Below are 14766 nucleotides of genomic sequence, written 5' to 3' on the forward strand. Positions count from 1 at the left end.
ACTTGACCCAAGGTAAAAAAAGTCAAGTCACACAGAAAGGAAAATACACTTTTTGATATCCACTTTTCACTACACTCATCTTGAATCTTGAACTGACCTGAGTGTTGGAGTACTAATCTTATAGGCTCAATCCACACCACCTTATCAGAGGTCACCAGTGTCTATTTAGGATTCCGCACCATCTACCTTAACTATTTATAGTTCCAGTACGAAACAATTTTCATGATTGATTCAAATGTGAATCCATGCATTGATTCACAATCTAATAGACAAATAACGATGTCTTTTTTTTTCTATCAATCAAATCAAAAACAACTTATTCATTATTAAAGATACATCAAAAAAATCAGAAGAGAGAAGAGATAAATCGCAATAAAGAGCATTAAAAATAAATTAACGACATGAATCCGAATGCATTCTATATTCTTAGAAACTAAGGTAATTGTGAAAATCATACTCCATCTGTCTCATAATAAGTGTCTCATTTGCATTTTTTCTATGTCTTAAAATAAATGTCTCTTTGGAATATCAATGCAACATTTATTATTTTTTTTCAATACTATACCCCTATACACCCTCCGGTCACTATTATAAGCAAAAAAAATGATCTAATTCTTGGTCACTATTATAAGCAAAAATCAATTATTACTAAATCATTTAATGCTGTAATTCCTAAGATACCCCTATATTTCATTTTCCAATACTTCATTAAATTTAATAAAGAGGATATTATAGTAAATTTAATCAATGTTTTCTCCGAAATCTAAAAAGTTAACTACACTTAATTGAATTTCTTAATAATCGTGAAAACCATTTTTTTTGCTTATAAATGTGACCGGAGGGTGTATATTAATTCTCACATTTTTCAACTACACCAATATCTATAATAAATAAGGGTACTTTGATAAATGATATTAATTTTATCATTAAAATCAACACATCCAATCATTTTCTTAAAAATCGTACAAAATTCAAATAAGACATTTATTTTGGGAGAGACAGAGGGAGTGATATAAAAAGATCTAGATATAATTTGATCATCAGGAGTAATAAGCGGCCATTTTAGCTGTACTGAAAATGATGTATGGCATGTTCAGTGTAGGGTTAATTCCTAGTCAAAGTATTGCCTTAAAGAAGAGAAAATAGAGACGAAAGCCAACCTAAATAGAATACATATACAGACATGATCATGATGACCCACTACAAAGTGGAGGTTCATGTATCATTCAATCACAAAAATTAGGTCCACGTGATTTTTTTGCTAGAATTGAGACTTATGAATAAGGCACACTACTATTGATTGGGCTAATATAAATCAACACCTTTTCGCTGAAAGAAAATGACAACAGGCCATAAAGTCCATCACGTAGTGCTTCAATGTCTCACACATGATGCTGGTGGTGGTGGTCATTTGCGTTTGTCCATTTTATGTAGTCTGATCTGAGACAAAAACGTGTTCTAGTATTACAGGATTGGAGAAGGTAGTTCAAGGGTCAAGATGTATTTGTGGTCTATTGATACAAACAGACCAGGCTGTTTTTAAGACTATGTATGTCCTCCATAGAGGCTAGACCTAGAAAATCTTATCTCATAGGCATACATTATAGATCTTCCCCACAAACACAATAAACATTCTAAAATGTATCTTTCCCTTTATCAAATAAAAGATTATTTTTCACGCAATCTCACAATAGATTAGGAATAATGTGTTTTGAATTGGACAAAGGCTCTATAAGTATGAAGATTTCGTCCTTCCATCCTCAACTCATGTATTTAACAATCCCCTTATTTGGATTGAAATGTCCCTTTCATTATTTACGTATTTCAAAATTATAATTAATAAAAAAGAATTCTATAAAATTGTAAATTTCAAAATATTTTGAACGTCCTTCCATTTAGATATGAGAATAGATTAAGTCGGCCTACAGGTGTCTATAACCTAACTTATTTAAAGTCAGATCAGACCTATTTAACAAAAAAGTCAGACTTAGACTTTTTTAAAAGTCTATTTAATTAAATAGGTTAGACTTAGACTATTAAAAAAAGTTATGAAACCTTATAGATCGGCCTATATTTTCATATATATTAAAATTAACTAGGGATGACAATGGGCAGGATTTAGACAGGATATAAAGTACCCGTCCCCATACCCACAGTTTAAAAAATCTCTATACTTGAGCCCATATCCGCGTAGGCACCGATGTTCGTACCCGTATCTTATGGGCAGTGGCGGAGCCAAAAATTTTATGCAGCCTGGGCAAAAACTTTTCACCATTGATTATTCATGTGTTTTAATTTTCACACCCTATTTTTATTAATTTTGCCCCTGATTTTGTCTAAAAATCGACTATTAAATTGAGGGAGTACAAAGAAAATAGGGGATGAGCTCAGGCGCCTGCCCGGGCTAGCTGGGCCTTGGCTCCGCCCCTGCTTATGGGTACCTCAATACCCATTCCCGTGTCCGTTTACCCGCGCTTGTAGTAACATTAAATCAATTAACTGTAAAATATTGTATAATTTTAAGTTTTTTTTAATAATATCAAAAAAAATTATGAATGTTATTAGTAAGTTAAAAAAATAAATAAACTCTTTTATTAAAATGTGTAATAGTTTAATAGCGATATATTTATTTCAACGTAGAGGCCCCATTTTAATTTTAAAAATAGGTTCAAATTTAAAATATAAATACAATAATAATTAAAAAAGACACATAAAAATTACATTTATGTATTAATCAATAATATATTTAATTATAATTATTTTAAATTTTGATCTATCTCAATTTTTATATGTATTGAGTTTTTATTATAGCATTTTTTTATTTATTGGATTTTTATTATAACATTTTATTTATTTCAATTAATATTTATAAAAAAATTGGACCTTTTATAAATTTGGGGCCTCCTAAAATTCGGGGCCCTATGCATGTGCACGAAGTGCTACAGCACATGCATAGGGCCCTGTGTTGTAGCACTTCGTGCACATGCATATGGCTGCCCCTAAATATAAATAAAATTATATAAATATGTAGTTCGGGTATAGCGCAGGGTGTGTAGTAAGATACTCGTGCCCGCTTAATTTAATGGGTAATTACCCGTGTCCGTACCCATTTTGCGGATTTTTATCCTATCCATTATGGATATTTTTTGCGGGTACCCATGGGGTATGGGCCAAATTGCCGTCTCTAAAAGTAGTATAAATAGGCCGACCTATATATGCATATATATATTAGAAAAAAGCTAAATAGATTGGTCTATATATGCATATATATTAGAAAAAATGCTAAATAGATCGGCATAAATATTCATATACAGGTCTACTTATAAGACTTCTTAAGTAATATGAATTAATTGAAAAACTTAATGAAAAAGATACTTTAAAATAGGCTTTCAGGTCAGGTCAGACTTTTAAAATGGTCAGACCAGGCTGAAAAAAGAGTCTATAGTAGACCATAGGCTAGGCTCTGGCCTTGTAAGTTTATTGTAGGTCAGACTCAGGCCTTGTAAATTTATTGTAGACCAGACTCAGGCCTTATAAAGCCTAACTTATTTTCACCCCTACTTCCATTCCTAACTCATTTGACAATCTCCTTATTTTTATATTGATTGAAATGTCCCATTTACGTATTTCAAAATTATAATTGATAAAAAATATATTTTAAAAAATTGTAAATTTTGAAATATCCGAAAGTTGTAACAAAAAAGTCACTACTGATTTTTTTTTAAATTTGAGTTTTTTTTTTGCATTATTTATGAATTTAAAAAAAAAACATATGACTTTTTACTAGAATTTTTTTTTAAAAATCCAATATTTTCTTGGATAATCATTAGTTTTTATCGAATTTTTAAAAAATTTAGTACTGCATTTTTCAAAAAATTCTGATAATTCCTAAGGAAATCGATATTATTTTTTGAATTTTTCAAAAATTCGAAAAACAACATAATTTATGGACTTCTATGAAAATTGTGATATACCGGATTTTAAGTCTAGTGTGAAAAAATCGATAGTTCAATTCAGAATGCTTTATTGGTGCGCTCTAGATCCGAATAGATCCTCTACAAATTTTACGTAGTTTTTCACCACTAACGTTGTATGTTTTACTCGCATGTTTTGTTTTTAACTTGTTCAAAATTTAATAGGCTTTGTGTATCTCTATCATTGATAATTCATTCTTTATATGTTGTAAATGACAAATATTTCCCTCTCGGGATGACGTGTTAGCATGGACACAATCCATTGGTAAACAACATTGCATTATTATTGTTACACTGTTCGCTCTGATACCGCAAATAGGATAAGAGGGAGGAAAAATAAATTGATTACGGGTGTTAAGAGCGGAGGAAGCTACAAGAAGAAGAATTCCTCTTAAAACACTTTTAGTATGAAAGTTAAATGTCAATTTATGCTGAGAGTTGTGCCAAGTGGTAGCACCTGGAAGGGTGTGGTTAGGTGTGGATTTCACAATTGTGAACTAGCTATGAATTTAAATGACCTTGACATATTAGGACGTTTAAGACATGATGAAAGAGAATTTGTGAATGAGATGACAAAATACAATATGACACTCAGGTACATAGTTGTTGCTCTGAAAGATAGAGATCCATAAAATCTGACGAGCATTACACAGGTGTACAAGGCAAAATCTACATAAAAGACAAGCAAGAGAGACCATTATATGAAATGCAACATTTGCCGAGTCTAATTCATGACGATAAGTACATGTACTCATTCAAAAACAAGGTCGAATCAAACGTTGTTGCTAATATCTTTTAGACACATCTTGATTCAGTGAAGTTGTTGAAGATGTTTCATTTGGCGTTGATTTTTATATTGTACGTACAAAACAAATAGGTACTTCCTTCCCCCATAAATCTAACTTTCTTTTACTGATTTTGGAACATGAAAGGGAGGAAAACTTCAGATAGACACTAAAGAAGCTGAAAGAGTTGTTTGCATTCGAGAAGTTGCTACTGGAGGTTATGGTGACGGATTGGGAACTTGCGTTGATGAATGTCATGGAAGTTGTGTTCCCATCCTTAATTCACCAATTGTGTGTGTCCCATGTTTTAAAAAAAAGTTAGTATGAAGTGTAAGAAGTATGACGACAAGAAACATGTACATCATTGTGACTTTGATTTTATTATAGAACTAACTATCAAATTATAACTTATTTTTCTATTTATATTTTTTATGGTTGAGTCTACTCATTTGAGACTCAAAAACATGTTGAATACTAGGGAGATTTATGAATCAGTCGCCCCGTTCCATCTCTTCTTATAAATACAACTATCAATCGAAGGGATACTCTGATTGGACGGGCGTTTAGTTTAGAGGAATCATCAATGTTGAAGCTTCTTTCTAAGGAATCTTTAAATGACGGTCCACCAAACCCTTGATTATATATAGATGGAGTCTCTTCCATCTCCCTCTATGAATCATGTTATCATTCAAAGCATTTGTACCAATCATTTTAGGGTTATCATCAAGCTTTAGTAGTTAGTTCTTCTTAGATTATTCACCCATAAATTTAAGGGTCTTCATCATTCAAAGTTTGGTTACCCCCCGAATTAGTATTTCATCCTTTTTCAACAACTGATCCTTATATGATCCTTGATCAATACCCTCAGATGAGTCACCCCATACATGTTAATGTTTTGTAGTAGTATAAGAAGATTCATATAAGGATAGCTACGGTTAATTACAACGTCAAAGGTTATAGTTACGGTTAATTACCTAACCGTGGTGATATAACCCAAGTTTCTTGGGTTTGTCAGGTTCCTCAAATAGGTAATCCATTTTACGTTAATGCGTGCCTATTCAATTTTATTTATATTTAATTAAAAAATGATAGCTATATCACTACAACTCATTTATAAGATCGTTGTTTCACATTTGAGCTTCTTTATATATGTTAAACACTAAGTATTCATTTTTCAACTGAAAAAAGAAACAGACCCTGACACCAACGCCGTCGACATCGTCGGGAAGAAGACAAGAACATGCATACTCATTGTTGTTGTTCAGTTTTGTATAAAATATCGCATTTGAAGACAAACTCATCCAAAGGTTTTACAATGTCTTCTTCCATTGTAAAATCTAGATCTGGAAATTTTTGTGGTTGTGATAATCGTATGGTTTCGTGCCAATGCAAGAAGGGACAAAATAAAGGAACGCTTTTTTAGAGATGTCCATTTTGGAGGAGTGATGAAACATCTAACTTTTTCATATGGGTAGAAGACATGAGAGAAAAATTGGGAAATGAAGATGAGAGTAATATGAAGTCGGAGTTGAAAGTTGTGGGCTATATGAAGGTTATGTAAGATTCAAAAAAGAAGAACAAGAATTTGAAGAGAAAACTAGAGTCAGAGAGATTCTTTGGAAATTTGAAGTTGTTGTATTTTCTTATCTCCTTTAATATTTACTTTGTTATGAAATACAATAGTTGAAGTAGAGTTTGAAATTTGAAAATTTTACACTGATTCATATATGCTTTATGTTTAATATTTATTTTGTTATGAAATGTAATAGTTGAAGATGCAGTGAACTTGACAAGAATGCAACTAAAAGATTGTTTCTTACGAGTAAGTTCATTGCAAACTGTTGATAACACGAAAATGTATCGTTTATTCGACTCGATTTACATCGATTATTTCATCGTTTTAATTTAATTATATTGCATTATATTATGATTATGTTGGTATTTTAAGTTTTGTTCCAGGTATTAAATAAATATAAGCTTGCATCAAATTGGAGAATAAAAGAAAAGAAACTGAGAAGAAATTGTTCAAAAAGCCAAAGAAATTGAAGGGAGATTATATAGCAAGAGGGAGGTGAAGAAGAAAAGAAATAAATTAAAAAGGCCGAGCCCACCTCACAAGGGAGGCGCCCGCCTCCAAGGCCACGAAGGCCCACGTCTCCACCATCTAAAAGGTGAGACGCCCGCCTCTAAGGGGACTTGGGTCCCAGGTCTCCACTCGGCAATGGGAGACGCACGTCTCCAATACATTAGGCTGGCCCACTACCTTTTATTCAATCCACTTGACACGTTTGACGCCCGTCTCCATTTCATTTGCTTCATTTGCTACATTTTAGGAAGACTAAGACCACGACTTCCCACGAATTTTGGAAAGGAATTTATCACCAGAACACTATATAAAGAACAGAGAATTCAAGTAAAAGGGGATTGGATGATCTTTTGTCCCAGCCACCAACTTTCGATTCCAGCATTATTTTTCCATCATTGAAGCTTATTTCTATTTGTTATTTTTCTTCTCTTTTTCATAGACTAGGCATATATTTATTTTCTCACAATAGTTTCTACACCGAAAACTATTGTGTACTTTTGACTAGGGGTGGCAAACGGGCATGCCCGCCCCGTTTAGGCCCGCCCCGCAAAAGCCCGCGAAAAAACGGGGCGGGGCGGTGCGGGCTTTTTTAAGAGTGCGGTCTAAAACCATGCCCCGCCCCGCAAAAAAGTGAGGGCGGGGCGGGGAAAGCCCGCGGGCATTCGGCTTTTTAGGCCTAAAAATAGTAAAATTCTATAAAAAAACAAATGCCCGCAAAAGCCCACAAAAAAACGGGGCGGGGCGGGGCGGGCACATTAAAGAGAGCGGGCCTAAAACCTTGCCCCGCCCCGCGAAAAAGTGCGGGTAAAACGGGCTTTCCCCGCGGGCCGGGCCCGTTTTGCCACCCCTACTTTTGACTGGATTTAACCTTACGTTAGATCATAGTATTTTATTTCCTTATTTTTATTATTATTTGATCGAAGAATCTTAAGGAACAAATCCAACCAGTTTATGGTGGAGTGTTCAAGGATTTCAAGTTCAAGAATTAATTCAAGTATTATTTTCAGGTTTCTATCATTTATTTAATTTATAGTTTTATATTTCTTGCTTATAAATTATTGAATATGTCTAAATACATGAACTATGATTGTTTATACATGTTTAATTCAATAAGTATGTTTAGCTAAATTAATCAGGTGTCGGTATGTAACTTAATCTAGCCAAAGGGATCCGAAATAAACTGGCCTAAATATTATTTTATCGAAAATCACTTTTTCTGGTTTTAGTATCTAATTGAATTTATTAGAAGGTTAGAAAATCAACGGAGCGGAAGTTTGAGATTTAAAAACTAGACTAAGGTTAGAAATCAACAGAGCGAGAGTTTGAGATATTTAACTAGATAGTGGACACTGAACATTATTTTTGAGGACAACGAGAGCGTATTAAAACTAATTAGATTTTTATTCATTTACAAAAAGTGTTTTTAAACTCAGCGGGACAGCGAGAGCGTACGTTAGGGATTACTAGCATAATCTAAGTCAACAGAGCGAGAGTTTGAGATAAGGGTTTTTAAATGAATAATATTTGCTGAAAAAGGAATTCTATTAATTCTGTTATTTTCAAAAAGTGGTTTTAAATCTAATGGGATAGCGAGAGCATACATTACGAGTTAGAATCATAGTCTGATTCAACAGAGCGAGAGTTTGAGAATATGAATTTTATATTAACGGTTTTAATGAAGGATTTTTGTTAGATTAAAAACCAGGCCAGTGGAACTTCGGATTCCCTAAGTTTGACGAATTACATACCGATATCCGCCTATTAATATTTTATCTAGATCTAAGTCTTATTTCCCCTAAAACATAATTAAAATATCACTAACCTTAACTTTACATAGTAAATTTAGATAACGGTAGATCGATTCATAGTCTGTGTGGATTCAATATCTTTTAAAACTACACGACACGACTGTGCACTTGCAGTCTTCCGACTAATAGACAAATAAAGTCGCGATCAACTGTTGAATTTTCAATTACAATTATCTGTTTGTTAGATTATTCAATTTGTAATTTAAGCTGATAGTTTAAGTTGATAGTTTAAGCTGATAGTTTAAGTTGATAACCTTAAGACAATTAAACAGAAAGATTAAAACTTCATTACATAAACTTTCATTACATAATCAAAAACCATAATCATATCTAAATCCTCTCGCTGAGATAAAATTAGACCAATCATAGTCGGCCTCATCATCATTATCATCAAAATCGAAAAAAATAATTATTTTCATCAACCTTCTTCTTTTTCTTTTTGTTCTCCTCACCCTGAGAGCTCTCATTAGTCTAAACACAACACCATCTTCAAGAACATCTTAAATCTGATGATGGTTTCGTAATACAACTTCCTCTACAGCAACATTTGGATTCTCAACATTGTTGGTAGCTTGAGCACGATAACACATGTTGCTTCATTTGAATGAAGTTGTTTTTGTGTTTTGGTTCTTTCGCTTTTATATTGTTCCTTCTGATTCTTCATCTTCTTCTCTAGGAAGTTTAAAAATCAAATATGCTCATTATTGTTTCTTTAATTCTATATGCTTTCTATTCTCTTTGAAAGTTGGAAAGATTGCATACCTCAAGCTGTTCAAATTTATTGTGTACTTATAATATAAGTTTTGATAACAATTCAAAAGTGGTGTAATGTTGATTCTGGTATGATACGATTAACAGTTATTCACATATAATATCACAACGATTATTAGGATTAACCGTGGTTAAAGAGTGCGCGCTTTCCTGTTTACTACGACGGTCACTGGACCGTGATTGAAAATGTCGCATATACTACCACACCCTACATAAAAACGTCTAGACCTATGTGATTATATATCTTTTCCAACGGTTGTTAAATAGCTTTTTAATAGTAGTATTATTTTCTCTCCTTGAACTTTCACCTTGGAACCAACACCAACGATGATTGTGAGTCTTTATGCTCTCCCAATGTCAATTGAATGTATTTTCAATACATTTACTTTTCTTTTTAGCGTCATAATGCACATTGTTACAATGATTAATTTCCTGAATATCACCCTCCATTATATTACCATGTTGTAGAAAATTTGCTGAGTTGTTGGATATCTTCAGCATTTGAGCTTTACCCTTACTCATATTGGGTATAAACATATGTATTTCATTTCATTAATATCTCTCTGTTATTTACATATTTTGTACTTTTCTTTTGAATTGTTATTATTCTTGTAGTAGGTATTATATATTGGATTTTTCAGGTCTTGTGGGACTTATGATCAATGGCGGAGTTGGCATCATTAATACCATTGGTAGGTATCTATTCACATTTTTTATCACTTAAATGTAATGCTTGATAATCTCATGCGGATTTTTATTATGATTATTCCCTTTATTAAATTCATTATTTTCTTTGTTTTGATTTGCATTGGTATGAATTGATGAATTGTCAACTAGGCTGCAATCAGATGGAATATACAAGTTATGGCCCAATTAGGAGTATATGTTGTAAGCTCCCTTATTTTTAGTGGCAACGTTAAAATCATGTTGTTAGCATACTCTAGACAACTAGTTGCTTTCTTGCTGTGTTTGGTTGTTTTCTTGCGGTGGTTGTTTTCTTTGTTAAGAAAAGTATAGGAATTGAGATTTGTATTGAATTGATTAACATTATCTTTAGGTTTGCTTGTGAATATTTGATGCATGTCTTCTGGACATATCAATATAAACAATGTATTATTCATAAATCTCTTTATTTCTAGTTAACCAAATGCTAGATATGATAACAAATGTAAAGTATATAGTGCCATGTTTTTCATTAGGGATGGTCTCTGGTGTAGATATAATGTAATAGTTGTGCCAATAAAAATTCACAAAGTGGGAGCATATGTTAATTGTATGCACATGGATTTTTGTTAATTCGACAACACTAAAAAAAAAAATGTATTTATTATTATAAACTTGATGAAACGTGAACATAACAAGGGTGCGTAGAGCTCGATTTATTAGGTTTTTCTACAACTACAAAATTATCAACTAAAATAACACTTTCAATACTTCTATGAGAGAATCGATTAAGTCTATCATTTAAATCATTTGTCCATTTAGTATGGTGTGTTTATGCTTCTCATGTTACTGTGGCTCAATGTGCTTAACATAAGTAATAGGTTTTGATGATGAAAGACATGGAGCACTAAGAAGATGAAGATTCTTAAAGTGAAAGTGATAACGACATGTTTGCATATTTCAAAAATTCAAAGAATTCATAAAATACGAAAAACATCCTCCAAATAGCTAGAAACAAAATAAAAAAAAAAGATTAACCTTCATATCAATATGCTTTCAGTGCGGAAAAAAAAAGTCAAATAAAGTCAGAATATTTGCAGAATCAAATAAAATCTAGTAGATACGGAAAAATCTAAAAAAACTTACATTACATGAAATGACGACGACATGGACTTGTCCAATAAAACCAGAAAAAGAGAAATCCACCACCACATTCAATATTCATATTCTTCCAATTTCAACCATATCATCAATTAAGCACTATACCGAAATTGGTCCAAAGCCCTTTCCTCTGAAAATCGCGACTTCTGTTGAACTGAGAAATAATCCCGATACTTAATAGTTTTGAACAATGGCTTTTCTTTCTCCAACAGTTGAGGAGCAGGTCCAATTTCCTTATCTTCTGCAGGTCCATTAAACACTACAATACTAATTCTAGTGCCCTTGTTATTCAGGATGGCACGATGTAACGCGCTTAAATACCTCCCATTACTCACAGCCTAATCAATATTTAGAGAATAATCATTAATCAAAGGATTGAAAATGAGAACAAGAAGAGATTAGTTACTAACCTCAAGTTGATCTCCAATGTTGACAACTAGAGAATTTGGAATAGGTTTGACATTGACCCATTTGCCCTTGTATTTAACTTGAAGTCCTCCAAGTCCATTCTCAATGAACATGGCTAAGAAACCAACGTCAGAATGTGTAGGCAAGCCCAGAGCAAGTTCTGGTTGTGGACAAGGAGGGTACATGTTCACAACCAAGAAATGTAAGCCAGAATCAAAACCAGTGGAATCAATTATAGAATCGGATTCTAATCCCAAACTCTCGGATATTCCTTGCATTAATTTCCTCGCTATAGCCTTGATTTTTTCGCTATACTCGAAAGCAGCCTCCCTGCACAAAACCAGAAGAATCAATTTTGTTTATTAATTTAGAGTTTTCGTCTCTGCAGATGCGCGTAGAGGACATTCGGTTTATACCAAAAAAAAGAAGTTAATTAACTACCTGTAACCTGGTGGTTTGTCGGGGAAATAGAATTGTGGAGATGTAAAAACTTTGAGAAAATCTCTCCAATAATGAACATTTTCTACTGGAGGGTAGATACTGGTACCATGCCTGATGGGTGCGAAAGTATCGCCATTGTCTTGATACTCATTCTTTTCTTCCACCGGCAAATCGTGAAACTCTTTAGATATTTTCATCAACTCTTTCATTAGACTCTCCGGAATTCCATGGTTTGTGAGCTTCACAGTCACAGTCACAGATATTGAGATTCATGTATCGTTTGAAAAAACTAGAATGAAAAAAAAAATAATAGAAAGGAAGAGTTACCATGAAGAAACCCCAATCAGCGCATGCGTTGGCGAGTTCATCAACAGCTTTGGTATGGATTTGAGGATCATCTGAAGCGAGGAGAGAGAAATCAATGACGGGAAAGGAAGCTGCAAGGTGGTCTGCAACATCATGAGTATCTGTAACGGAATGGTAAATGGAAGGGATAGGAGAGGCTCCGTTTGATTCAGCAAAGACTTTAATGTTTGATATATTGGTAGAAGATGAAGCCATGAGGATGTATCTTTGAGGTATTGAACTTAATGGTTGATAATGATATACAGATAGTGAAGTGATTTTGAAAAGGATTAGGAAGTGAGAAGGAAAAACAAAATCTCAGAAACTCATATGTGGACAACAATAAACTGCAGTTAAAACAACTTCAATGGTATAAGTCAAAATGAATGAGGACCAAAATAACACATTCAATTTTTTTAATGTTGGGCTATCGGTGGAGGTTTAGATTTTAAGAGTGTGTTTCTCTTAGGCTATGTTTGGGAGTTTGGAGGGGAGGGGAGGGGAAGGCTTCCGAAAACGAATTTTTAAAAAAATATAGAGAAATATTTGACATTTTTTGAAAAAATGATTTTGTTTAGAATGATAAAAGAGTCATAATCATTACAAAATTTTTAACTTTCAAAATAGTATAACAACCTAAAAGATATTTGGAAAATTTATATAAGCCCTTCAAAACCCTCCAAAACCCTTCTTCAATACAATTTTTGAGTTCCCCCATTTTATGGGGTTTTTGGTGTTATGAATAAAACCAAACCCTCCAAAACCCTCCTACTCAAAATCCTTTTATTCTTTTCACCCAATTCTTCTTATTTTTTAAAACCCTCTCCTCCCCTTCCCTCCAAACTCCCAAACATAGCCTTAAAGTTATGAGTTCGAATCTATCTAATTGTTAATAATTTTTGTGTTGAATTCATACAAAATTCTGCTAGTAGATGGTGGAATTGGTCCTTAGTTTAGTCGAGATTATCAAATTTTCAAAAATAAAAAAACACATTCACTTTTTTTCTTCCTTTCAATAGTACTACATCTTCAAAAAACTTAAGAAAATAAAATATATACCAAAAATATAAAATATTTTTATATTATTAATCAATAAAAAATTGTATTTCACTAAATAACACTACTATTTTAAAATACGGATGAAATTTAACAAATTTAAAATTTTGGACTGAATGTGGGAGTTATATTGTTTTATATTGAGTTGGGTCTCACAAATATTAATTTAAATTATTTTAATAAATGTTAATATATATAAATACTTAGAAAATAAATTGTGAATAATTTCAATTAGTTGAAATATTGAAATTAAAGTAATGAATATCAAATTAAGAAAAAGGAAATGAAATTTTAATTAAATAAATTTAATGTAATATTTTTTGTATGATTATAAGTTTTATTTATTTTCTTTTTCAAAAGTTATGAAAAATGGTTAAACAATTTATTACTATGTCTTTGAACAATTTTTTTATTTGTCAAAATTAATATATTATTTCTTTAAATTTGTTGAATAATTAATATATTTAAAGTAAATATAATTTTATAAAGATAATAATCAATGTATATTAAATAAGGCATTGTCAACTTGACTTATTCTCATGGTAATACTTGCAAAGAGCCAAGTTCTGAATGGAAAATGAATAAAAAATTCAAATACTTTAAGAACTCAATTCAATAACAATTAAATTACATTAAATTATCGAATTCATTGAACTTGTCCTCACAAGGTTTAAAATTAGTGCAACAAAGGTATATTCTTTTTCTTTAAAGAAAAAATTATTTGGAGATTCTTACCGAATAATTTTTTTTTTTAATTGGAAGCTATGATTTTGGATCTGAGAAAACACGTGTTGGCTTTTAATTAGCTAAGAAAAAAGAAATTTAAAAAATAGCCATTGGAATGAGTGAGGTGATAGCACTGTAGAGACGTGATGGAACATAGAGAAACATGTGACAATGACATATAATAAAGACTTGACTTTTTTCTCCAAAATTCTTGCAAGTAACTCACATGATGATTAAAAGAAATGTGTGGGATTTTCTTTTACATAAAATTAACTTAGGAAAATGCGTTCGCACGGTAAACTTATTTAATATAATATAATTTTTTTTAAAATTTAAATATGTGTTTGAAATGAATTATTTAATTATAAAATAAATAATAATAAAATAAATTTAATTATGACATTTAAAAATAAGAATTTTGTGTTTTAAATAAAAATAATTGATAATTAAAATAAAATAGATATTTTGTTGATAATGACCAATGAGAAAAATAGAAATTTTGACATTTAAAAATAAATATTTTATATATAAAATAAAAATAA

General features: G+C 31.8%; 1 protein-coding gene across 1 annotated transcript; it reads right to left on the minus strand.

Moving 5' to 3' along the window:
• Nucleotides 1–11131: 11131 nt before the first annotated feature.
• Nucleotides 11132–12789, minus strand: LOC131655636 (2-oxoglutarate-dependent dioxygenase 19-like). The gene is made up of 4 exons (XM_058925474.1): nucleotides 12425–12789; nucleotides 12098–12336; nucleotides 11659–11986; nucleotides 11132–11586 (listed from the first exon to the last, which is right to left on the minus strand). The coding sequence occupies exons 1-4, from the start codon at nucleotides 12656–12658 to the stop codon at nucleotides 11341–11343; spliced, it is 1047 nt and encodes a 348-aa protein (XP_058781457.1). The 5' UTR covers nucleotides 12659–12789; the 3' UTR covers nucleotides 11132–11340.
• Nucleotides 12790–14766: the final 1977 nt, after the last annotated feature.

This window comes from Vicia villosa, linkage group LG3 (assembly GCF_029867415.1).
Source record: "Vicia villosa cultivar HV-30 ecotype Madison, WI linkage group LG3, Vvil1.0, whole genome shotgun sequence".
Lineage (NCBI taxonomy): Eukaryota > Viridiplantae > Streptophyta > Magnoliopsida > Fabales > Fabaceae > Vicia > Vicia villosa.

Coding starts and splice junctions, on each gene's coding strand:
- LOC131655636 (XM_058925474.1), bottom strand. CDS start 12,658: ATGGCTTCATCTTCTACCAATATATCAAACATTAAAGTCTTTGCTGAA. Junction 12,337..12,424: donor CTGATTGGGGTTTCTTCATG/GTAACTCTTCCT, acceptor GTGACTGTGAAG/CTCACAAACCATGGAATTCC. Junction 11,987..12,097: donor GACAAACCACCAGGTTACAG/GTAGTTAATTAA, acceptor GGTTTTGTGCAG/GGAGGCTGCTTTCGAGTATA.